Source organism: Cololabis saira, chromosome 1 (assembly GCF_033807715.1).
Source record: "Cololabis saira isolate AMF1-May2022 chromosome 1, fColSai1.1, whole genome shotgun sequence".
NCBI classification, from domain to species: domain Eukaryota; kingdom Metazoa; phylum Chordata; class Actinopteri; order Beloniformes; family Belonidae; genus Cololabis; species Cololabis saira.
In genome coordinates, this window is record NC_084587.1 from 19,108,736 (window position 1) to 19,132,741 (window position 24,006).

The window sequence follows — 24,006 nt, forward strand, 5'->3', positions numbered from 1 at the left end:
GAAGCAAATGGTCTATATATTTCAAAAAGAAGAAACAATAAGAGTCGAGGCGAGACGAGCAGGACTGAGTAGGTAATAGTGGAAAAGTGCAATTAGAGATAGCAAAAATAATTTAATATACAGTGTCACTGAAGTGTAAAGACTCTTACGAAAGTTCAAATGTGATTGTGACAACAGGACTCAAGAGACCAATGTTTCTGCAGCTTCTTGACACAAGTGACATCCTGGAGACGTCACGATACTAAAGAGGACAATGCTCTGATACACCGCTAGAGGGAGATCTTCGCAAACAAATAAATATTCCCAGTGCGGTTTTCCCTTCACCGGTATATTATACATATGTCAGACGTGTGTTTTTAACCAATAGTGTGCGAATTTTTCTATATTAAATGTTGATTTTATTATGTAAATCCCCTTGCGTTACTATCGTATGAAAAGTGCTGTATAAATAAAGTTTGATTTGATATACATATACACACACACACACACACACACACATATATATATATATATATATATATATATATATATATATATATATATATATATATATATATATATATATATATATATACATATATATATATATATATATATATATATATATATATATATATATATATATATATATATATATTCAAACACAGGGCATCATGAGGACAGTCTCCACAACAGCTACTATTAAAGTCGCACTAGTACTCTGTAGACCCCCCGAAAAAACAAAACAAAACAAAAAACCTTGCAAGATTGAAAGGAGAAAACGGACATCTTGAATGCAAAGCTGAGCCTGGATCTAAGGAGACAAGAAGCTGAATAGTCAGCATGTGAAGTGAAAATGTGAAAATGACATAAAACACAATGATTTATTCTGATGATACATTGATTGAGGCACATTTGTAGCTTCATCCATAATAAAGTTTAATGTTTGTTAGTTTTTAAAGGTGTTCATAACATCAGAAACACTATAGTTTATGAATGAAAGAATAAATACAAAGTAAAATAAAAAAGAACAATAAATATGTATGAATCTAAGACTATAAAATACAGTATAACTAAAAAAAGCACTATAAAATAGTTTTCTTTTCATAAAATAGTTGAGCAGCGAGTCTCAGGGTGCAATAAATACATATGATCAGAGTGCATTTTAGGGCATCTTATAAATAGCTCAGTGATGAATATATAATAATACAGCTTTGCTAATTAATTATTATAGTTAACTTTTTCATTAACTTTACTTACTTAACTTTAACTGCAAATTGTTTAACCGAGCTGGTGTCCACAGTGGTTTAAGTATATTTAATATAAATACAGTTTCTGCAATTTCTAATTCCTTGTTATAGTTTTGATACCAATACAATTAAGTGTAAAAACTTGAATAAAGAAAAAAAGTTGAATAAAGTCCAACAAAGAGCCAGAAAAACCTCCTATTGAGTCATGATACTTTTTTACGTAAGTTATGATTCTGACTTCAATGGGTTTTGTCATTATGATTCTTAAAGGTGAATATAATAATTAATACTGTGTTTAAAAAAAGTATTTTATTATCAAAACTACATTAGCTTCTTTTAGCCATTTTTAAATTATCTATACTTCTGATTGTGTCAGACAACATAAACACACCACAAAAAATGTTTTACTTATCAAAAGCTTTAGTGTTATAGTCTCACGTAGTTGTCGTTTATGTTTCACTGGTTTGTCAAAATGTTTTAAACTTACATCTACAATTCATAAAATACTGCACAATCATTGGATAAGCCCAAAAATGAAGGGAAATCAGTACAGGATCAAGTACGCATTGAAACAGTTGTTTTTGTTACTGCATTAAAATATCAGCAACTTTAGATCCATAATCACTTTATAATTCATCTCTATTTCATTATCTCTTTAAAATGTCACAAGAATGTAACAAACAGAAGTTTTTTTAACGAGCAGATACTCGAGAGTGCTCCAGTGTTGAGTAGTTAAGCTTTGACGGCGCTGGTGTCTGTGTTGCTCTTCCGAGAGAGAAACCACACCTTCATGGGCTCCTTCTTTCCTTTCATGGTGACGGGGCCGCGGTACTCCAAATGAAACTGAGGGTCAGCATTCTCGGCAGACTGCAAACACCTGGAATACCATGACAACAGCATCACAATTTATGCATTCCCTTCAGCTCGGGAAGAGTTCTGACCTCACTGGGACATAAAACAAGCGCAGCCCTCCTCGGATAGCTCAGTAATTCATGTTTAATGTAGACTTCAGTCTGCACCTGGTCTTAACTTGTCAAATCTCACTTAACCTCCTAAGACCCGGTGCATTTTCTTTGCCTCTCATTGTTTCCCCATTAAGAAATGAAATATTATGAAAACATGTGATGTCCAAATATGTGTGTCAGGTCTTGGGAAGTTAAGACTTTTTTAAATTCAAACAAAACACACACAAAAACTATAAATGCTGGTAAATAAAGAGGTATTACTTATCCTGACCATCTGTACAGAGTCACTTCATGAATTTCTCTCCACCAATAAGGTACATACTGAACCAATCGGAAATGGTGGGCGGGCTTTATATGACAACTCATACCAGAGTGACCAAGAGTCAGAACAAGCAGGATGGCGGCAGAACTGCTAATTTAACCAGCATCCTTACCTGATTTGAGGACATTTTGAGTCTTTTGTTGATACTAATCTAAGTGCATTTGTCACGTGTTTTGTTTCTGACTGCTTGTATGCCTAAGTGGCGTTTCTTTTGCCTCCACTGGTGCTGATCCTTGGAAATAAAAACCGAATCCAAAGGAACCAAGCTAAATTTTAACAAAAAAAACTCGGATGGCCGGCCAGGTTAACTACTACTAGTACTCACCTGTAAGTGTATTCTGAGACGTTAATTTTCCCTTTTTCACCAGTCGTTTCAGTGCGACTTGTGAGATTGACGGTATTTCCGAAAAGGCAATATCTGGGCATCCTCTGGCCAATCACCCCAGTCACAACTTCTCCTGTGTGGATCCCGATAGTGATCTGGAGAGAAAAAAGGTTGGGATACTCATGAGGTTTGGATAACTATTGCTGCTATTCCAGAAATTCTGCAGCTCTGATCATCAGTTGTTAAAATGCTGTTGTTTGCAGCATGCACCGATAAATGCACCTGATTTATTCACTTCATGACCGCAAAGACAAAAATATAAAGACTGTAATCTGAAAAATTATGTCATCGTGCACGACAGTAAGAGAAATGCAAAAAAAGAGTTCAAGGACTCACTCTTAAATGCTTTCTTATACGTTTAGACAGTGCTTAAAGAAGCTAATCAACAACATTCAGCAGTAAGACTGGCCATAAACATTTAATAAAGTGGTCAAAGGCAATGCACAGGCTCATATTTACACTAGAACTCGCAGGCACGTTATTTCTTGTTGTCTTCAGAGCACGAACGTGGCCTGAGTGCCCGAGACAAATGAGAATCTATTTTTATCCACAGGATCGTGAGATGATTCGAGCCTGTTTCTGCTACTAAACTGAGCTTCTCTGTTACCAGTGCCATGGGCCAAAATAAACAATTAACAAATCTTTTGGTAACCAGACATGATTTTCCAGAGTTAAGTATCAACAGTCATTGATATAATAACAATCTCCAACAGTCAGTTAAACAAAACTTTGATGATTTTTTTTTGTTCTGCCTGTGACTTCATTGTGGAAATATGTCCAGATGCACAGATATAATTATTCTAAAGTCAATTAGGGGAAAAAAAAAAAAAAAGAAAGTTAACAGAGCTTCAGAGAGCTTTGATTACTGTGCCAAATTAACAGATGCATTGCTAAAAACATTGGAAAAAAAATAAATTAAAAATGAAGAGATGTCTGAAAATAGTAAACTGATCAACCAAAAAAAGATAAACTGCATCACAGAAACAGAAAAGCATTTCAGCAACAAAAAGAAAAGAGAACTGCGTACAGCATACACGGGATTACATATTATATTTAAACATATGATTATAAAAACGTATAGTTTTTTTGTCACCATTTATGTATTTAAACTAGTAAGTGTACTGTATAAGGCTGAGGCTTACATTTTCTGGATATTTTGCACCACAGACTGAAAAGAAACCAACAGAAAACACACCTGCACTGGTTCATCATCCACTTTGACTTGTCCAGCGATCTCCATCATGTCGAGAGCAAGATGGCAGATTGATTTGGCGTGGTGCGTGCACGGCTCCGGCAGACCGCTCACCGTCATATACTTATCACCCACTGTCTCCACCTGCAAAAGGAAAACATTTTATCACTCTTCATGGAAGTGGAACTATGTTGCTTTGATTCATTTCGTTCAATAAAGCATTCCCACCTTTTTACAAAAGAATTGATTTGAAGGAACTCAGTGACGCAGGAGTAAACTGAAACACCCTGTGATAAACACCTTCACATTCATGGGCTTTCAGACACTCAGGGCCTCTTTGAGTTCTGCTAAAACCCGTGGACCACCTACCCATTCCCCGTGTTGAGTAAATATTACTTCTTTTGTTGACCCGGTGCCTGAAGCTGATCCCCTGGAAATGCTGAGGTCTGTTTGACTTCTCAAAGTGCATTCTTGTCTGAAAGCCTGGAGTGTAAATCTGCTGCGCAAGGCCTATAAAATGCTGCAGTCCCTCCGTAAAACTACACTGTGTTTGGAAGTTTGTGCTCTGGTAAGGAACTCAAGTCAAGTGATATAAATATTCTTTTACGCAGATGTTTGTGCATAATTTCATAGGATTATTCGGCAGACTGGTGCCCTTAAGATAAGAGAACTGGCAGACAATTTGACCTTTATGAATTGGCTGCAGAAATCCCTCCTTTCCCTCCCTTTACCGGGAGGAGATGACACAAATGCATGAAAAACTGTCGTAGTAGTTTTTGCTTACAACCTTGTATACATAAGGGTTCTTCCGTGAGTCTGTCAAGATGTCAAAACGTGTATAAACATCATTGAGCAGGTTGACTATCTTGATGGCGCCCTCGGCTGAAGCGTGCTTGCTGCAGAAAGCATTGAATCCCACGATGCCGCTGAACAGGATGGTCACGTTGTCGTAGCGCTTCGCTGGGACTGGGCGTTTGTGTCGCAGCTCATTTGCAACAGATGGTGGCAAGACAGAATACAGCAATCTAAGGAGAAGAAGACAAAAAGGCATTTAAAGGAGGGGTTGTTATGGTGCAAGTGTGCGGAGGAGAAACAGACTGGGGGCTGCCAGACTCAAGTCCATCCTTTGAATCAGCTTTTTATTTGCTCTACCAGCCCCTTTTTGGTCACTTCACCATGCAAGCTGCTCTCCGACGGGAGGGTGGAGTTTCTATGGTAACTGTTAGAGGATTGCCTTGTTAAAAGCAAAATATCTTCCTTGATGCATCATAATGTCAGGACCCATGATACATACAGATGATCAACACCGACTGGCGATCTGTGCGTGTGAAAATATCATGATTACCCAACAACACCAAAAAATTATACCTAAATATCAAATTTAAAATGTAAAACTAGCCAATTCCAGTGTTTTACTCCAAGACTAAAGAGTCCAAACGTCTTTCCTTCTTAATCATCAGCATGAGCAAGGACTTGTACAGGTAACAATCAACTTATATGAGAAAGTCTGACATCAGCGGTTCCAGCTGGTGTGTAACATTAATATAACATAAACGGGGCCGAGACCGGTATCTGGCTCTGTCGTCAGTGTTTCTGATGTGGAGTTAAACCTTAAAAGGGAATCCTTCATGAGTTCTCTCTTTTATCTCCTACAAGACGGACTAATGAACAATCAGGTTTTAACAGAAGTGTTAAAGCATAATGACTGAAGTAGACTAGGTGATAGAGATAATAATAAAGGTGTCAAACGTAAAAAAAAAACATGTAAAAAACGTAAAAAAAAACACAAGGTAGAGCATTTGTTTCATTCAAAAGGTGTGGCCCTTTGATGGTCTCGGGCCTGTCAGCTCAAACCCCCCGTCACCCTGAGCAGGATGAAGTTTGCATAGAAACTGATTCAGTGGGTAGATTAACTTTCAAGTGTTTGCATCTTCGCTTTCAAAGTCGTCGTGAAGCCCAGCGCCTACTCTCTCTGTGCCATCACAGTCTTTGTGGGGAGAAGTTTCTTACAGTAAAAATAATTAAAGATATATATAACGTTTTGTGTTACAGTATATATTTATCATATCATATCAGACAGACAGACAGACAGACAGACAGACAGACAGACAGACAGACAGACAGACAGACAGACAGACAGACGTATAAACCTATAAGGTAGAGATGTAAAAGGTATATTTCAGAACTAAAAGGTCTATTATTAGATTGGAACAAGTGTTAATTTATGTTTATGTTATGCTATTACAAGTCCGAATACAAGGTTTACTTGATCATCTTTCTTAAAACTTGCAAAACAGTCTAGATGCTAGACAAAAAATAAGACCTTTTTTTTTTTTCAAACAAGGCTTTTTTTAAAAACTCTTTAAAAACAAATCATTGTTTGTCAGAGGCTTAAAGAGCTATTTATTTTAACATAGGTCTATCGCCCCCAGGGCTAAAGTTAATTGTCATTTTGCTACAAACACATATTCCATTTTAACTCAAAACTGCTTCATCTCACATTGTTTTGTCCCTAATGAAACACCTGACCATCTAAGAATAGACCTGGCTTTGGTTTAATTCCGGAAATGTTTCTTTAAGGGCTGATAGTGACTGTCAAAGGGAAAATGCAACTACAAGTATTATATACAGTAATACTATAATAATAATTTTTATAACACTAAAAATTCATATAGTAAACTTTCATAGAAGTTCAGTTTCATTTAGATCCTATCAAGGGACGGTGCATGTAATATAACAGTTTGACTGTAGTTCCATAAAAAACTGAACAGCAGGTGGTTTAGGCTGAATTAACAACTTATTTAAAAAAAATTGTGAAACCTGTCAGTTTTCTTTTTTTCATCTTCCAGGGCCCGGAGTGTGTGCTGGAGACGATCCGTCAGGATTTCCAGCTCTTGGGTCAGCTTGTACTCCTCACGAAACTGCTCCCCAAGCAGTACCAGGTCACGCGTGGCGTCATGCAGCGGGATGTCACTTAGGTATAGGCCCCTCCGTGTGAGATCATCCAGATTCATAACACTTACCGGAGACACAAAGAGCAACTTAGGAAAGAAAAATAGAAAGACAGAGAAAAACTTCTAGATTTATTTTCTGTATTTGTACCTAAATTGCCAAATCTGCATACCTGTTCTTGTTCTTGCGCTTATGTAAGTTGGATATTGAGTAAACGCAACCCCATTGATGAATCACTAGCAATGAGATCACCATCTTGACTTTGGCTACCGTTTGTAGATAAATGATCTGCTTCTCGAGTGAGGTCAGACCCTGCAGTGCACTGCCCTTCTCTGCTCAGGTGAATGAACATGTTTCTCTGTGATATCAGCAGTCAATTAATTTTGTCGGGCAGGACCCTTCTGCAAAAGCACTTCACAGTGTGTAAAATTTGAATCCTGCTCTCCCGCATCTAATATTTCTTGGCAAATGTCAGATGAGTTGCACAAGGGCTGCAGAAGCTAATGGAGGTCACAGCTAAAGATCACTCCTCAATTTATCAGCTCCTCAGTTTCCTTGTGTTGGTTTCCTCTCATGCCATGTAGCTACGTATGTTTTTGTTCATTTTTAACGGACTAAGAGGAAATATGAAATACTTTCAATCATTGCTTAACTGTAACTGCAGTGTTTAATATGCAAATCTCAACCTTTCAGGTCAAATGCCATAGAGGACAAATATCTAAAAAAGTTGAATAGTCAGGTTAAACCCAGCAGAAGACATTATCTAGTGTCATCATGGGTAATTGATGGCTAATAATCCTTTTCTCAGCTCTACTCAGAAAGTCCACAAGTTTCCTTAAATTGCAGAACAAGAGCAATGACCTCCAACAAAGATACATTAAAACAAAAGAAAAAAGGCCGGCATCCAAGTTATTCAGATCTAACTCAGGCTATACTTCATATATGGTAAAATTCAAACAAATATAAAAAACAGAAAAACTAAAAAAACGCTTCAAATCTCTGGCAGAAGTTAATCTTGGGTGCTAGTTTTTATTTTGGAACCTGATATTGGTTTTAATGACATATTTGTTAAAAAATGCATCCTTGTTTTAGTCATTTATTGTTATTACTTTGCCTAATTGCCTCTTGTAAGCCTTATTGCGACATAATTTTGAATCACTTTAGTGCAAATCTAATTTGTAAGCCGTATATGCATGCATTTTATATACATTTCTAATTTGGACAATGCTGAGGGTTAATAAAAAACATTTAGGATTCACATCCCTCTGCTCTTACGTGTATGAAATAAATCTCAAACACTTAAATTGTCAGTGTTTGACATTTCCCCCAGTTTGTGTTTCTGTTCTGCCCCGCCTGTTTTCCATCTGCCCTGATTGTTCACACCTGTGTCTCGTTACCCCCTGTGTATATCTGGTCTCGTCTTCCCCTGCTCCCTGTCAGTCTGTACTGTTTGCTCCCTCCATGTTTCCACGCCTAGTTTTTTGGATCCCTGTTTTGTTCTCTTTTTTGATCCTGCCCAGCAGCGCTTTGGTTTTGTTTTTGTGGAATAAACTCAGTTTTTGTGAACTCCTGCCTCCCGCTCTCCTGCGTCTGGGTCCTCATACAACCACCCGTGACATAAATGTTGAAATCTCAATCACATGATCATTTTCAAACCACTGGACCCAAACAGTCACTATGCTTATTCTCACCAAACATTTGCATTTGCAAATACCAAGTTTTTGACAACTCCATCATAAGACTGCGTGATTCACTCACTTGTTAACTAAAGTCCTGCTGCATGTCAGGTTCAGATGAGGTCTATGAGGTCACACGAGTCTCAGCAAACAGAATAGTGGATTTACCGTACAGTCCGGGTCTGTTCTGATCCTGACCTGTATTTTCTTATGCACTATTGACTGCATGTTAGGGATGGGCGGTATGGACTAAAAAATGTATCACGATAATTTCTGGCATTTATCCAGATAACGATAAAAATGACGATTAAAAAAAAACAAACAATTCAACTCCACCATTTCAACTATAAATCTATCTCGCTCTCAGATCCACGTCATCAACGGGAATTTATCCTTCTTTCTTTCTTTCTTTCTGGCTCATTTCTTTCTTTCTTTCTTTCTTTCTTTCTTTCTTTCTTTCTTTCTTTCTTTCTTTCTTTCTTTCTTTCTTTCTTTCTTTCTTTCTTTCTTTCTTTCAGGCTCATTTCCTTCCTTCCTTCCTTTTTCCCTTCCTTCCTTCTTTCCTCCTGCTCTCTTCTTCCTTCTTCCCTTCCTCTTTTCTCCCTTCCTTCCTCCTTTCCTTGCTTTCTCCTTTCCTTCCTTCCTTCCTTCCTTCCTTCCTTCCTTCCTTCCTTCCTTCCTTCCTTCCTTCCTTCCTTCCTTCCTTCCTTATTTTTTCCCTTCCTTCCTCCTGCTCTCTTCTTCCTTCTTCCCTTCCTCTTTCCTTCCTTCCTTCCTTTTTCCCTTCCTTCCTTCTTTCCTCCTGCTCTCTCCTTCCTTCTTCCCTTCCTCTTTTCTTCCTTCCTTCCTTCCTTCCTTCCTTCCTTCCTTCCTTCCTTCCTTCCTTCCTTCCTTCCTTCCTTCCTTCCTTCCTTCCTTCCTTCCTTCCTTCACGTACATTGTGTTTGTGGATTTAACGCAGAATCATAAATCAGCTTTACACAAAAACGTCATCAACGGGAATTTATCGTTTTTACCGCGAGATGATAAATTCTTATCGTGAGGAATTTTTTTGACGGTTTATCGTGAACGGTAAAATATCGCCCATTCCTACTGCATGTATTTAGAAATACTGCCACTGAAAATTAAGTTTATTTCTCAGCTGATGCACACTGACTGTTTTTCCCACAGAGCAGCAACATGCTTTCATAACATAACCTCGTTCCTAAGATAACTGAACCTCTTGAACTTGTGAGGATGGAAAAAGTGCACAAACTGGCTCCCACTACAAAGTGTGACAGCTTGAAAAAATTGAACGGAGGCCTATCTTCTTTGCATTCAAGGCTTAAAAGATTCTAAGAGTTTGAAAATGAGTTTTGTATCAGGTACGAGCAACCTCAAATTCCATCAGTTCCTTCATTTCTCATGGGACCGACGCTCATGGGTCACTCTTTTTCTATCATAATATATTATATTTGTATATCGACTCACTGGCCACTTTAATAGGTACACCTGTCCAACTGCCCGTTAACGCAAATTTCTAATCAGCCAATCACATGGCAGCAACTCAATGCATGTACAGTAGGCACATAGACTTGGTCAAGACGATCTGCTTCAGTTCAAACCGAGCATCACAATGCGGAAGAAAGGTGATTTAAGTGACTTTGAACGTGGCATGGTTGTTGGTGCCATACGGGCTGGTCTGAGTATTTCAGAAACTGCTGATCTACTGGGATTTTCACACACAACCATCTCTAGGGTTTACAGAGAAAAAGAGAAAATATGCATTGCCCGGCAGTTCTGTGGGCGCAAATGCCTTGTTGATGCCAGAGGTCTTGAATCATCGGATCTGAACCTGACTTTGAATGTGTTCAAACCTTGCATTGACATCGGCCGCGCGTGATCAGATTTCCTGATGGAAGCTATAGGTTATTCTAGCTAAAATACCACAGTAAGACAGTACAAACAGCATCTAGCACCCACAACAAAAGCATCTTTTTTTTTAATTGTGCCCTTTTAATTTGTTTAAAGCACCAGTTTGAAGGTGTAGAATTACCACTTTTACTCTGTTGATACATGTTTGCGTTACCCACATTCCAGTCACAGAAAATGCATCATGGATTGAAATTGGATGCAGATAAAGGTGGAAAACTTGGATAATTGTACAGCGTCTGTAATGGCTCAGATGCACTTAAAATCCTTACATTTTCTCAAAAATCGGCAGGGGAACCTTATGTATACATTTTGTTGAGCTTCATCATCAACATCATAATCCAATTATAATCAAATGTTGGAATACAACGTTGTTCCAACCTCAAACTAACTTCAGGTGTCTGCTATCGCTGGCAACTATGAACCAATCAGAGAACAGGACGTAGTACGATGCTTCTCTCCTCCACTATTTATTTGTGGATTTGTGGAAGACGAATTATTTAAAATGTGAATGTATTTTTCTGTATTAGTTACAACTGAACGATATTCTGGGTTATTGTGAAAAAGTTGAATAAAGTTCAATTTACCAGACTGTTTTGTTTTGTTTTATATAAGTTTTATCATGCCTTATAACCCGGTGCACCTAATGGTCCAAAGAATACGGTACACTTTTTAGTCTTTAAGAACCAGAGCTAGCAGATAACATTACTTTATCACTGACAGACATAATGCAACTAAATGTAAAGTGCAACACAGCAGGTCAGGTGCTTCTGAAAAGATATTTTGATCCTTGAAAAAAAATTGTGCTACAAAAGAGTTTGAAAAAGTGTGATTTTACTGCAGGTCAATGAATGAGTCCTTTCTTTCAAGATCAATCAATATAATTGTCAATGTCTGTTTTATGAATTAGCGTTACATTATTTTCTATATTGACTAACTGAATGATAAAAATTGGAACTGGATTATCCCCAGTTGTATTACAATAAAGTGAAATTTCACATTTAATCAATCAAATTGAAAGTGTCAAGCAGTAATTACTTTATTGGCCAATTTGTCCATTCTGGACGCTAAGATATAAGTTTTCATTTGTAAGGTCTTAGCTTTGAGTTTTAACTTTGTTTCATTGTGAGAATATTTTTCATTTTAATTTTATGATGAAATTGACATACTGTATCTGTTTAAACTGTATTATAGTTTATAAAGTAAAGTTCCTGGTAGTTCCTATTAGTCGGTGAAAGAGAACCATTGATTGGGTGTGTAAACTGGCACGTTGGGCTTACCTGGGTGAGCAAAGAAAAAGAATATTCTCTGCCTCTGGCAAATAAATCATCTGCCCTTTCAATCTCAGACAGCTGATCTCCACCCCCGTGAGCTCGTCCTCATTCTCTACGGTTTCCACATTAAGCAGGCCCTCCTGTCAGGATTACATCACACTTATGAATATTTTAGAACGCTGCACAAGTATGCCAATTCAGCTCACTCTGTATTCTTAAATGTGCCCTTTTATTCAATTCAAATGTTAAATACAGCACCTCTTCATAGGAGAAATACAATTCATTTTTTGTTATTATTATTCAAGCAAAAACATGATCAACCCTATTTACTGAGTCACAGCAAACACAGAGGTACACAGTGAAAACGATATACTTTAGTCTGACTGCAAGGCTGTGCAGATACTGTAACTAAAGGTACATTTTTATTTATTATTCAATGAGAATCATAAGTAAACAAATGTTCATTTTGAAAAAAATTGCTAAAACCTCTGTGGTCTGTCTTTCCAGGTTTCTTAAGTGGAACTGGTCCTTTTTGCGTGTGTGTGTGTTGTTTTTTTTAAGCTTTTACACAAATACGCTCCTTTCTCAGTGTATAGCTTAAAAATTCAGTTTAAATGCTCATTGCACTCAACATGTCAGCACTTTCATCTCCATTAACTGTCAGTGAAACCCACTGTGAAATTTCATGCAGCTTCTAAAAATATCTGAGATCATCAATATTTAAGGGGACCTATTATGCTCTGGCAGCATCTATATTTTTAACTGTACTTCAACTGTATTGGTTTTGAACAATTTATAGTTCATAAAATCCTTATCTGTCTTATACTTTTATAAGCCCTTTCAGGGACCCTTTAAAGGGACAGAAGGTAATTCTGTCCCTTTAAAGATTGCCTTTCATGTTGAAACATCAGTTTCAATTTCATTTGTTGGAACATTTGTTCACTTTTACGGTGCTTTCTAGTTCTTGCCATCTCCGCACGCCCACTATCGGCAATAAAAACAGTGAAAGCAATTTTTGGACTGTCGTGCTGGTTTCCCTTGCGACAACTGTGTGCCACTTTGCAGCACTATGGTACGGCGATGAAATTAACTCACAGAGCTACAGTGAACAGTGGCAGAGCCAAGAAAGAGACTCGGGACAGAAATAATGGAAGAGAAAATGAGAGTGCAAGAGACTGAACACGTGTAAATGTTGGACGGCGTTGTAAAAGCGTCCCAACTTCCACAATTTTAGGAGGACCAAATTAGCTAAACAGCTCCAACGTGCTGCTTTATGGACCCTTTACTCATTAAAGAAAAAAAAACTTCAGATGAGCAGGTTTAGCAGCAGCTTCTTTCATGTTTTATTGTTTCTGTGGAAGTTCAAAAAGCAATCTGCAAACCCACTCAGTAACCGAATCGTTCATATTCAAGCCTGAATCACGTCCAATGTGCCCTCTTCCTTTAGGAAATTCCAAAAGTACAGCAACATGTTAAATGTTTAAAATGGCAGCACCAGAATATTTCCCTGCACCATCAATCACGTGTATGCTGGAATTCATTAAATGCCAATAAAAGCTCTGTGACTCATATCTGTGTCTTTGAAGTCAAGCTTATCAGCTCTGATTGCAAAAAATGATGGAAACCCAGAGTTAGAAGTAGACAGAGGTTTGAGCTTTTGGCTCATTAATTTTACAAGAAGTCGATAAGCTTTAGCCACATTTTATACCGACATCTGACCTTGAAATCAAGAGGTTGAAAAAAAAAAACAGCCAATTTTGATGTTTAACATCTTCCAAGAGTTCTTCTCAAATCAATCACCTTGTGATGAAACTCTATGCAGCCTGAAACCGTAAAAGTACATAAATGACAGGAAATGGGAAAAAATAAATACAATAGGTCCCTTTTATTATTTAAGACTGTAAACAGAAATCAACTTTTGATCATTTAGACACAAACTATGCTTACATAAGAACATTTTTCACCAATAACAATAGGACAAAAGTTATAGATTTTATTTACCTTGCTCCGAAGGACAAAGACGGTGTTGATGTGAGAAAGGATGCCATGAAAGCTGAAGTCAATGTGAGGACGGACCAATGAGAAGACTGAAGGGAGGATACAGGCACCAGGCTGGAGCTGCAGTACAAAACAAGATTATGCAACTTTCATTCATGTGGAAACTGTTACTTAGCTTATTCAAGCAGTACTCATATTTACAAAAGCAGAAGTCTGAAGCATCATCAAATGCTGACTGTAAACTTTGGATTCCCTGTTGAAAAACACAACTTTAGCACACCTGAGGTAAGACTCGACATATGGCATTCCCACACTGTGTGAGCATCAGGTCCTTGTCAAACATGAGGTGAAATGGGAAGGCTTTGCAGAACGTGTAGGGACTGATACGAGTCTCCTGAGTGCCGTTCTCCTCAAAGCCGTCCAGATCTTCATAGAACGCCTCCTCCTCAGAGTCCTTCTCCTCGATCAGAAACTTGATGTGGTCGCACTCCTCACTTTTTGGTTGGATCACCTGCATGAGATTAAGGTAAATAATCAAAAGAACATAACCACTCTGAAAGTATCAACTTGCATCACATGACAACCTAAACTAAATAGCTTAACCTTCTAGCACTCCTGTTGTGAATATGTTAATGAAAATATAATTAAACTCAAGTCCTAAATATTGAATTAAGAGGGTATTAAGTGACATTCTGTGGGTTTATGGGCATGAGGCATGCTGACGTCAGGCTGCTGTCTCTGCAGCCTGTTGCCACAGCAACAGTAGTTAATATTTCCAGAAAATCGGGGTGTCATAAGTGGAGCATCTGCCATTTTCTGTTCTTTCATTACACACGCAACTGTTGAAAATATTATCCTGTCTGTGCAAGATAATTAGGTTTGGGAGAAAATGCCAAAAATGAAATGAAGAGACGCATCCACCAAAATATTATAGATGTCTTAGGAGAATAACGGGCTTCAGTTATTGGTGTGGATTAAAGGCTGTGACTTGTTGGCAGAACAGCATCAACTGTGAATAAGACTTACTCTGGTTTAGTCGAAATGCGATTGGCCTGGTTGGGTTAATTATATTGTTGAAAAAAATTTAAAAAAATAAAGAGGCAGTTTGTAGCTATATATTCAGCTACGGTTAGACAATGTTAAACCAAAACTAAGGAGCAAGAATAAAACCCTGTGAAAGACTATCAGCCTCTAGCTAAAGACGCTATAACTTCTAAAAATATCCTCTGACTAAGAGACATAAGCCAAAAACTGAGCTGCAGTCATAACAGTGTTTCCGTTTGGGTATTTGGGAACTTTCTGTTGTTTAATTTTCACATCAAAACCTCTTCAATCATACTCTGGGACATGAATCATGACATTCTGATGCGAAGCATCACTGATAGTTCACAGCTTCTTTTGAATGCTGTATCACATGGAAGAGCTGGAAAAACCTTAAGTCGTTATCATTTATCATCAGCAGAGTGAACCATTAGCACTGTGGATTTCAGTGTGCACACAAAGTTAACAAAGACAACAAGGCTGACCTTCATCTCTATCTCCGTTCCGTGGATTTGTTGAGCGACAGTTTTAATGATCCCAATCACAATATCTTGCAAGCCTTCTCTCTCCGAGTAGTAATGAAGAATCAGGTTATTTCCCTTTTCTGCATCGGTGCAGCGAAACGAGGGGGCTCTCATCCCGGGATAAATGGTACCCAGATGATCATGCAGTGCATCCAGATTCTGAAAATGTACATTAAACACAATAAAGGAACAACCAATCCCAAAACATGTCTGTAAAATAAGTCTGAGGCGTCACCATTAATGTGATACAACTGGACTTCTGTGAGATACAAGTAGTAAAAGAGTGTGATTAAAAAAGTGCACAGCAAAGATAATGTACAGATCTTTCAGTTTGAAGAGGGAATGTGCACATTTCCCTCACACTGGAGCTTGCATGGAAGTTTAATTACATAATGTTTAATGTGTATAATGAGAAATAACTGCATTAAATTATCTCATGCAGTTGACACAAAGTCACTAGAGAAGTATTAAACCTGTTTGCCTGTACAAAGATCTTATACTCCCCACAACACAAATTGTTCTTGCAAAATATTAATTTGTAAAAAATACTGACTTTTAAAAACTCTTGTGTATTATTTTAACATAAGTCTGATTATCCACTATAAATGTACACTATAAGTATATATATTTTTTTTTTAAAAGCTAAAAACTAAATAAATAAATGAGTTGGTTCAAAATAATTGATGGATCTCATTTGGAACTTAGACACCTACAACCAATGATGCAAAATAGCTTAAATACAAGGTTATACTAACACCCCCAAGGGACTACAAAATATAAAATCAGCTACACAAAAGAACCTTATGTTTTGATTTATGTAACACTTATAAAGTAAATACTATTTAAGGTTTTCTTATTAAGGTTATTTAGATCCTTCTCCTTACCTTAACCTTATCTTAAACCTTTTTAAACTCTTCCACAGAAGACCCTAGCAAACAATAAAAGAAACCCCCTTAAGGTAAATCCAACTATTTTAACTTCAGCCTGATAGAAAATATGGCAATAAATAAAGGAAATGAATGCATCAAGATAAAAGTGCTCTCTAGAGCATCAACGGGAGATATCAATAAGTGATTGATTTTGTATCACAGATGTGGCTGGCACACAATTTGTCCAGGCATTTACAATTAGATCACTTTATTTTCCACTGTTATTTACCAGCCACTTTGCAGTGAATTATCATTTTATGTTGAATGATATTTTTATTTAGTCATGGTGAGTGATTTTATGCACACAAGTCAATAATGTGTTAAGTCTATCCAACAGGCGGAGGGAAGGGTAGCAGTTGACTTGCTTTCTCCAACAGCAAAACGTTAATCAAATATTGATTAAAAACCAGAGATTAAACGTTTAATCAATCTTCACTTTGCTAGTCAGCATGAAACTAAAATGAACAATTTGTCTTTCTTATTTTAATTTATTCTGACATTTCTTGAAAAAAGTCATATAATAGTTAATGCAACGACAGTTATGCCAAGCGTGAGGTAGTAAACAGTCTCCATGGAAACTAACTTAGGGTGCTTTCAGACCTGTGGCCCGTTTGTTTTGTTCCGATTCAGGGGCTAAATCGATACCAGAGACGTTCAATAAACGAGACAGCCCACTACGGTTCGGTTTCCTGTATCTGTGTCACGTGACTGCCCCGCCCCTTTAGGAGACCGGAAGTAGGTCCTGAGTCTATTGAGTCCTATGGGAAAAGTGAACGTGAGCACAGATTATTACCAATTCCTTCGCCCCATAGTGACCTAAGTAAATATGTGACCCATTTTTCAAAAGCCACAAACCTTTTGAACATTCTGACACCAAAATGGCAATTTTCAGACCGACAGATTAGGAGAAAATAGACTTTGTTTGAGACCTGTCTCTGTCTGAGCAACACACTCTCGCGAGATTTGGCTCTCATCGTTTTCCCATCGGATAAAATGAAGTTTAAAACTAAAATAAAACTTGCTTCTTTGCTTAATAATACTGTTATTTTTATTATTTAAGTCTTTTTGGAAGAAAGTTGTACTGTATCTAGTGTTGTATGTTCCAAAACGATGTGGGGAGAGGGGTGGCCACGCCCACTTAGGAGACCGGAAGTGTATACCATTTCATACCATTGGCAGTAACGGTAATGCGCTGTCTTCTGTATAGAGGGTCTTTGTCGATACAGTACGTACGTTTTTCGTTTGTAGCGTTTGTGTTCACAAGGCAACCGTCTGTAGCGGTTCAAAGCTGTTAACAAATGCCATTCGCGAACCAACTGTTCTCTCATTGGTCAGAAATGAACGCGGAAGGAGTTTCCTCTTCAGTAACCCGGGAAAAACAACAGCTATGGAGCATCGTAAGCACAGTTATGAGTGAGTTGTGTCGGTTGCTGTGTCGATTATGTTCTCACTGCAAACGAACCACTCCAGGTCTCGAATGGAAGTGAGCCGAGACCACCTCTCCTAGGCGATCTCGGCTCGCTTGTTTTGTCCCGCATCCGAGCGCGATTGCTGTGTTCACATATACCAAACGAACCGATCTTTAGGGGCAAACGCTCTCTGTTTCAGAACAACTGCTCCAAACGGGACAGGTGGGAAAGCACCCTTAATATTTTCCTCAACCTTCGAACAGGCTTGAGAAATTTAGATTCGGGTTTTGGATTTTTTTCCTCTAATTTTGCACCCTTCAGTAACTCCTTCAGCTACAGTAAGGCAAGATGAAGTCGTAGAGTGTTGCAGTTAAGGAGAAAGGTTAAGATGCTGGGTAAAAACTTTAAATTTAGAGCTTGTAGCCTTTCATATGTGGTATTTACAAGATCATAATCCTTGTGGATGTACTTGGTATTTTAATCACATATTCCTTTATCATTTCCAATAGATACCATGAAAAAAAGTATGATGGACAGAATCTGTTCTCACTATTTTGGTACCGTACTACACTGGGCTGCATTGAAAGATTCACTTTAAATCCTTTTCTTATAGCCTCTCAGATGACTATCAGTACTGCATTTTAAATCTTAACATTCTCCTTTTTGGTATCTGTCGTTTTTTTCATTTTTTTTTTTCATTTTGTTTTCTGATATTTTTCTTTTTTTAAATGTGTAAGTACCGGTATATAGCATCTTCTCTTCCACACCTGACATCACTATTACTGAAGTAAATGTCCAACTTCTGTTTAACTAAATTAGCGACTTTATTGTATCATTTAAAGATTTTTACATTCTGCTCTTTTTTTAAGGTCATTTGGCTGCTTTTTTGGACAAACAAATGAGTGATTTTGTTATGAAAGTAGAGGATTCCTGTCCAACAATAGTGCACGTGTGCAGTGTTATCTTTGTGATTACACAGACAAACAGCATTTATGTGAGAGAAATACGTAAGAAGACATTTTAACTGTTTTGCATGTGATGACAACCAAAATTGCTCCATGTACCGATATAACTCTGTAAAAAAAAGCTGGTAAATACAACAGAACATATGGAGACAGAAAAAGTGGGAATGATGATTCCTGATGCATAGTTTTCTTTGCAGATCTACCAGTGAGTTACCTTCAGACAGCGTAAGAATCTATATCTCTAGTATGACATTTTCGGTGAAAATGGTGGTTGGTGAAGTAGCTTTCCAGTCAAAAGTTCCAGAATTAATTTCCCAGCTAAGAGAGGCTGTGCTCGCAGAGTTGCATCAGAAAGGACATCCAGCGTAAAACGTACATATGCCAAATCTATATTTATACATAGCGGGGCTATGGAGGTCTGCTGTGGCGACTCCTCCATCAATGGAGGGACATAACCAATAGAGCAGCATCAGATTTGTTAGCATTGATAGCATCAGCAACGAGCCAACTTATTTGTAACCAGCATACTGTTTTCTTCTGATAGTCCAAAGGATGTACGTTTAGTGATGATTCAAAATTGGCCACCGGTATATTAGGCTCATTGATCATACTTAAAGTCGACCAATCTATCTCTAATATTCCAATGCTGGAGCATGTTGTCTTTATAAATACTTTTCCTGCCCAATAAATTCCATTGCTTTTAAAACTTTAAAACCACACTGTGTAAACCAGGATTATGAGCTGTCGCTGTGAAGAACAATAACCATAACCATAACAGTTACTATAACCATAACAATATGTGCATCAACATAACTGAGCAATAAAGTTCTGTAAATAATGACGTCAACTGTGCACCATGTGCTTCAGCTATATCCACACCCCATAAGGGAAAACAAGGTAGGAGAACTGATTGTTTGTTATTTCACGTCATATTTAATTTCATGGTTTTATAGGTGTGAACATGGATTAGATGATGCTTAACATCATGTGAAATGAATCAATTAACAGAAATATATATATATATATATATATATATATATATATATATATATATATATATATATAAAGAGCTTTCTGCACACACAAATACAATTTGATTACCCCTTAAGTCCAAATACAGATCAACGCAGCCCATGCATTTATTCCTACCTGGGGTCAGCACTGTCTCCCTAAACAAAAATCAGTGAATAAAAAGAATAAAAAAGTCCTCCAATTGTCAGGTTATAATGTATCTGATTGCTTTCAATAGATAAACAATGACAGCAGATCGCACATGGGGCAGAGAGATGGGGGAAACTAAGCAGGATGCTCACCGCAGCACACAGAAATTACAGCTTTTAGGGTGCAGACTAAGAGTTTTGTGTCATGATCAAAATAAAACTACTCTAATCAATATGGATAGGGATTAAAACTGCATAATATGAGATTTTTTTAATTTTTTTTATTTATTTTGTTATAATAATTCTTCTTTTTGTGGATAGCCCATTTGATATTACAAAAACTTAAATTGTAAGAACAATCAATCCTGTTAACAAAGACTACTACTACTACTACTACTACTACTACTACTACTACTACTACTACTACTACTACTACTGTCATTTAGCAGATACTTTTATCTTACATCTGAGAGAACAGTACAAGCAAGAAATCACAAAACGGAGCTGTGGAATTCTGTTGTAGTTAGGCAGTTCAATCCTACACTTCAATTGTGGTCCCTAATGCACATAGATGTCCAATAAGTATGTGTGTGTAGTGGCAAAGCACAGAATGAGTGTTTGTGTGCACTTTGGGAGAGAGGCTAGAAAATGTTGTCATTTTTATCTACAAAGTCATCAAAGATATTAATAAACAGGCTAAAAATGTCTCCAATGAATAAACTGATCTTTATGAAAATGTTCAAACTAATGTGAATATGAGGAAAAATAGCTTACCTGAAGAAATTCCCGAACATTTGAACCCAGCACTCGCAAAATGGTGTCATATCCTGACTCTTGGCAAAATTCAAAAAACATCTTCCCAAACATTTGCAAGATCTCTCCAGCATCAACCTCTGAAATACAAATAAAGATTATTTATTGTTTGATTGAACTGTTGTCATGGATTCAGTTTTGTGGGGGTTTTTTTGTTTCGAAAGATTTAAAAATGTGCAGTCACTTACTTAGGACTTTACTGGCAGCTGCAACAAGATCATATGTTTTGGCATCTTCATATATGATTCTAACAAGGAACTGGCCCTCGATATCAAGCTGAGCCTCCCTCCTTAAAGCAAAAAAAAAAAAGCTGTTACTCATACTGTCACTGATAGCAGCAGGTGATCAGTCATTGTGGTCAACTCGCTCAGATAACCAGTGTTTTTACCTTTTTCAAACAGGTTTTCAGATGTTAATAACAATGATACGTCTGTTTGCAGGAAAAACTCAGTAGTGAACTTTTTTTCCTCTTGCGACCAGTGTGCACTGTTTTAACTTATATTACAGTAACATTAAAAAAACTTCCACAACACTCTGAAATGGCTGTGTGCTTTCAAAACTACCCTGTTGGACAAAAAGAGATGATACGGTTCATATCTACAGTATTGCAAGTGCTTTGACAAGCACCTCAAGCACAGAATGCATTTCTAATTATCCGTTTGACAATCCAATTTTTATAAAATTGTCAGTAAACAAAAAGAGCTTCAGATTAGTGATGTTTAACTAAGAAAACAGAAATGATTTACAGGCCAGGCCACAGATTTATCACAATGTGCTACAGCTGAAAAAACATACCAATCCAAGGAGAAAATAAGAATTCTGCCTTACATAACTCAGTTCATGAAAACCTTAAAAGAGCAGAAGAATAAACTTGATAAATTGAGCATTAGATAAAAGCAAGTTACATACGGAGACATGACTCAAAAATGTGTACTATGAGTTTTTTAAATTATTTATTTTGTTTTTAGTGAAGGCTGGAGAATGACCACTTTGGAAACATTTACACAAGGCAGCTGCTGATGTTGTTTCAGTTCTTTCTTTTTTAGAATGGGTCAAGCCCAGGGCAGTTAACACTACAGATGAAAAATAAACTTTGTTTAAGCCAAATATTTCCACACACAAAAGACATTGCCCTTTTCATGAAGAGTGGAATCCTCTAGGATAAACATACAGAAGGTCTGGAGGATGAAATACCACACACTCTACATGCTACATGAGCTCAGCTGGTTTGTAAAATGCTGTTTACATCCACATTTACAGTGGAGGAATACATGTCCATGAGAAAAACCTATGATCCTATACCTTATTTGGAAAGTGAGAATGAGGCTTAGCTACTCTGATGTCACACCTGTACTTAGTGTGGTTTTTGGTGCCGGTGTGTGTTTCCAACTGTACTGCAATGAAACTGTTTAATTAATTTCAATCCAACAAACCAAAGTAAATAGCAGACTTGACATATTACCAGAAATTTCCCATCAGAACTGTATTTTGCTTAAGAGTCCATTTTCAAAAACAGTGATCTGTCTGTGATCTGCTTAACAATTCATTTAAAAGCTAATTTAGAGGCTTGTCAATAATGTGGAAAATGTTCAGATTTAAAGCAATGTGATAAAACATGAAAATACAGATATAAATATGAGGATTCACACCAATAATAAATTGAAAAAGAACATATTTTGCTTCACCAAGACTATTGATCTAGATTATTTGTATACATTTTACTGATCTGTGAATGCCTTCTATTTTACTAAAGCAAACACTTTTTACTTCTGATCTTCTGATAACTTTTGACATTTGTTTTAAATGTATTTGTCAGGGGCATTGCAGATCAATAAATAGGACTATAAAAGGATATTTTTCCCTTTTAGTGAAACAAATACGACTTAGCCTGAATTGCAGGCAGTATTGAGTTAGAAGGGGAAAAAACAACTAATTGTTCATTTTTATTCTAATCTAAATTCACCAACCATTCATTTTTATTCTAATCTAAATTCACCAACCGAATAAGGGTTTTAGTTTAGGAATGGGGAGGATGAAGGTTACTAAGGGCAAATAAAACTGGAAACACATGAGGAAGGTGCTGCAGGCTGTACTGTAGGCCTGATTAAACTGTCCACAGTGTAACCTTTAAACCTACACGACTGAACAGTTAAACACGTCCAACAAACTCACTTGATGTCTTCCCACACCTCCGGCCCGTAATTCCTTAAAACGAGGAGCTCCAGGGCGTGATTCACAAAACCATACTGTAAATATGTAGAAAACAACGACCAACGTTAAAAATCATTTCATCCAATCATTCTGATTTCCACAAAGCCGCAGACCTGAGCGTGTTTTATACCATATTTTATCCTTGCAAAATGCATGCGCTAACACACTGTGTGCACCTGCTAAATCAATAATGAAATATTAGTCAAGGGAATTATTATTATTATAGTGTAATCGCCAAATAGTGCTCCCGAACAGGAAATCGTAAATATACTACGGTGCGCGAGTCAGTTTATTTTGCTTGCATTCAAAGTTAACAGAACAATCTTTAGGGCTATTTATACATACCATGGTGTCTGCTGCCTTTATGATTGCTTTTTTTTTTAAATCCCTTAATATATCGTTGAAACAGGCAAAAGCTTCATCGTTTGGTACAGATGCTGAGCGTCTCCGCGTCAATCCCCACTGTTTTCACAGACAGTGACTGACAGTAGATCTGTCCAATAGCAGAGCGGAGAGGCTGTGACGTAAGCTGCTGTTGACCAATGAGAATGAAGGAGCTGACGTCCAAGTGATGCTGCTCGACTGTGTCTGATCTCAGCTGATGTAGTATCTAACAACTTGCACCTTTTTTTCGAGGCTACGTTTCTTTCTAACGTGGATAAACACCAATGTCCTCAAAAAGAAAATGTTAGTTAGGAAGGTCATAATACGCTGTAAATAGGTAGACAAAAATCTCTCCTAAAGTAGTGTATGATGTGTCTTGGCCAAAAGCCAGCAATCAGACATATGCAAAACCTTCCTCCTTTCTCCAATAAGGCAAAATTTAACTTTACAGCAGGTTGAAGCTACAGAGGCACTGCCAGGAAATCATGTGTGCAAGCTACTTGCAAAGTTTTTAGTGTTTTGTGTGAATTATTCAGTACTAACCTGGCTGTTCTGAGGTACTTTCCTGCAAGAAAATGTGACCCACAAATACTCCCAGAATAAAATAATACATACACTATATATATATATATATATATATATATATATATATATATATATATATAT

General features: G+C 37.2%; 1 protein-coding gene across 2 annotated transcripts; it reads right to left on the reverse strand.

Moving 5' to 3' along the window:
- Positions 1–911: 911 nt before the first annotated feature.
- Positions 912–23,412, reverse strand: gucy1b1 (guanylate cyclase 1 soluble subunit beta 1). Of its 2 annotated transcripts, XM_061716955.1 has the most exons (13): positions 23,302–23,412; positions 22,918–22,991; positions 20,934–21,034; positions 20,707–20,825; positions 15,431–15,628; positions 14,185–14,415; positions 13,908–14,024; positions 11,913–12,046; positions 6,914–7,111; positions 4,881–5,118; positions 4,097–4,237; positions 2,842–2,996; positions 912–2,106 (listed from the first exon to the last, which is right to left on the reverse strand). In XM_061716955.1, exons 1-13 carry the CDS (start codon positions 23,302–23,304, stop codon positions 1,962–1,964), a joined length of 1,854 nt encoding a protein of 617 aa, XP_061572939.1. In that variant the 5' UTR covers positions 23,305–23,412; the 3' UTR covers positions 912–1,961. The 2 variants fall into 2 exon arrangements, with proteins under 2 accessions (XP_061572939.1, XP_061572948.1); XM_061716964.1 differs by lacking the exons at positions 22,918–22,991; positions 23,302–23,412 and having other exon boundaries at positions 20,707–20,823; positions 20,934–20,980.
- Between the last annotated feature and the right edge of the window lie 594 nt (positions 23,413–24,006).

Excerpts from the sequence above, each read along its gene's own strand:
- gucy1b1 (XM_061716955.1), bottom strand. Across the intron at positions 21,035-22,917 it reads GAGGTGTGGGAAGACATCAA|GAGGGAGGCTCAGCTTGATA; the intron begins GTGAGTTTGTTG and ends TTTTGCTTTAAG. Across the intron at positions 2,107-2,841 it reads GTCTCAGAATACACTTACAG|GTGTTTGCAGTCTGCCGAGA; the intron begins GTGAGTACTAGT and ends ATGGTATTCCAG.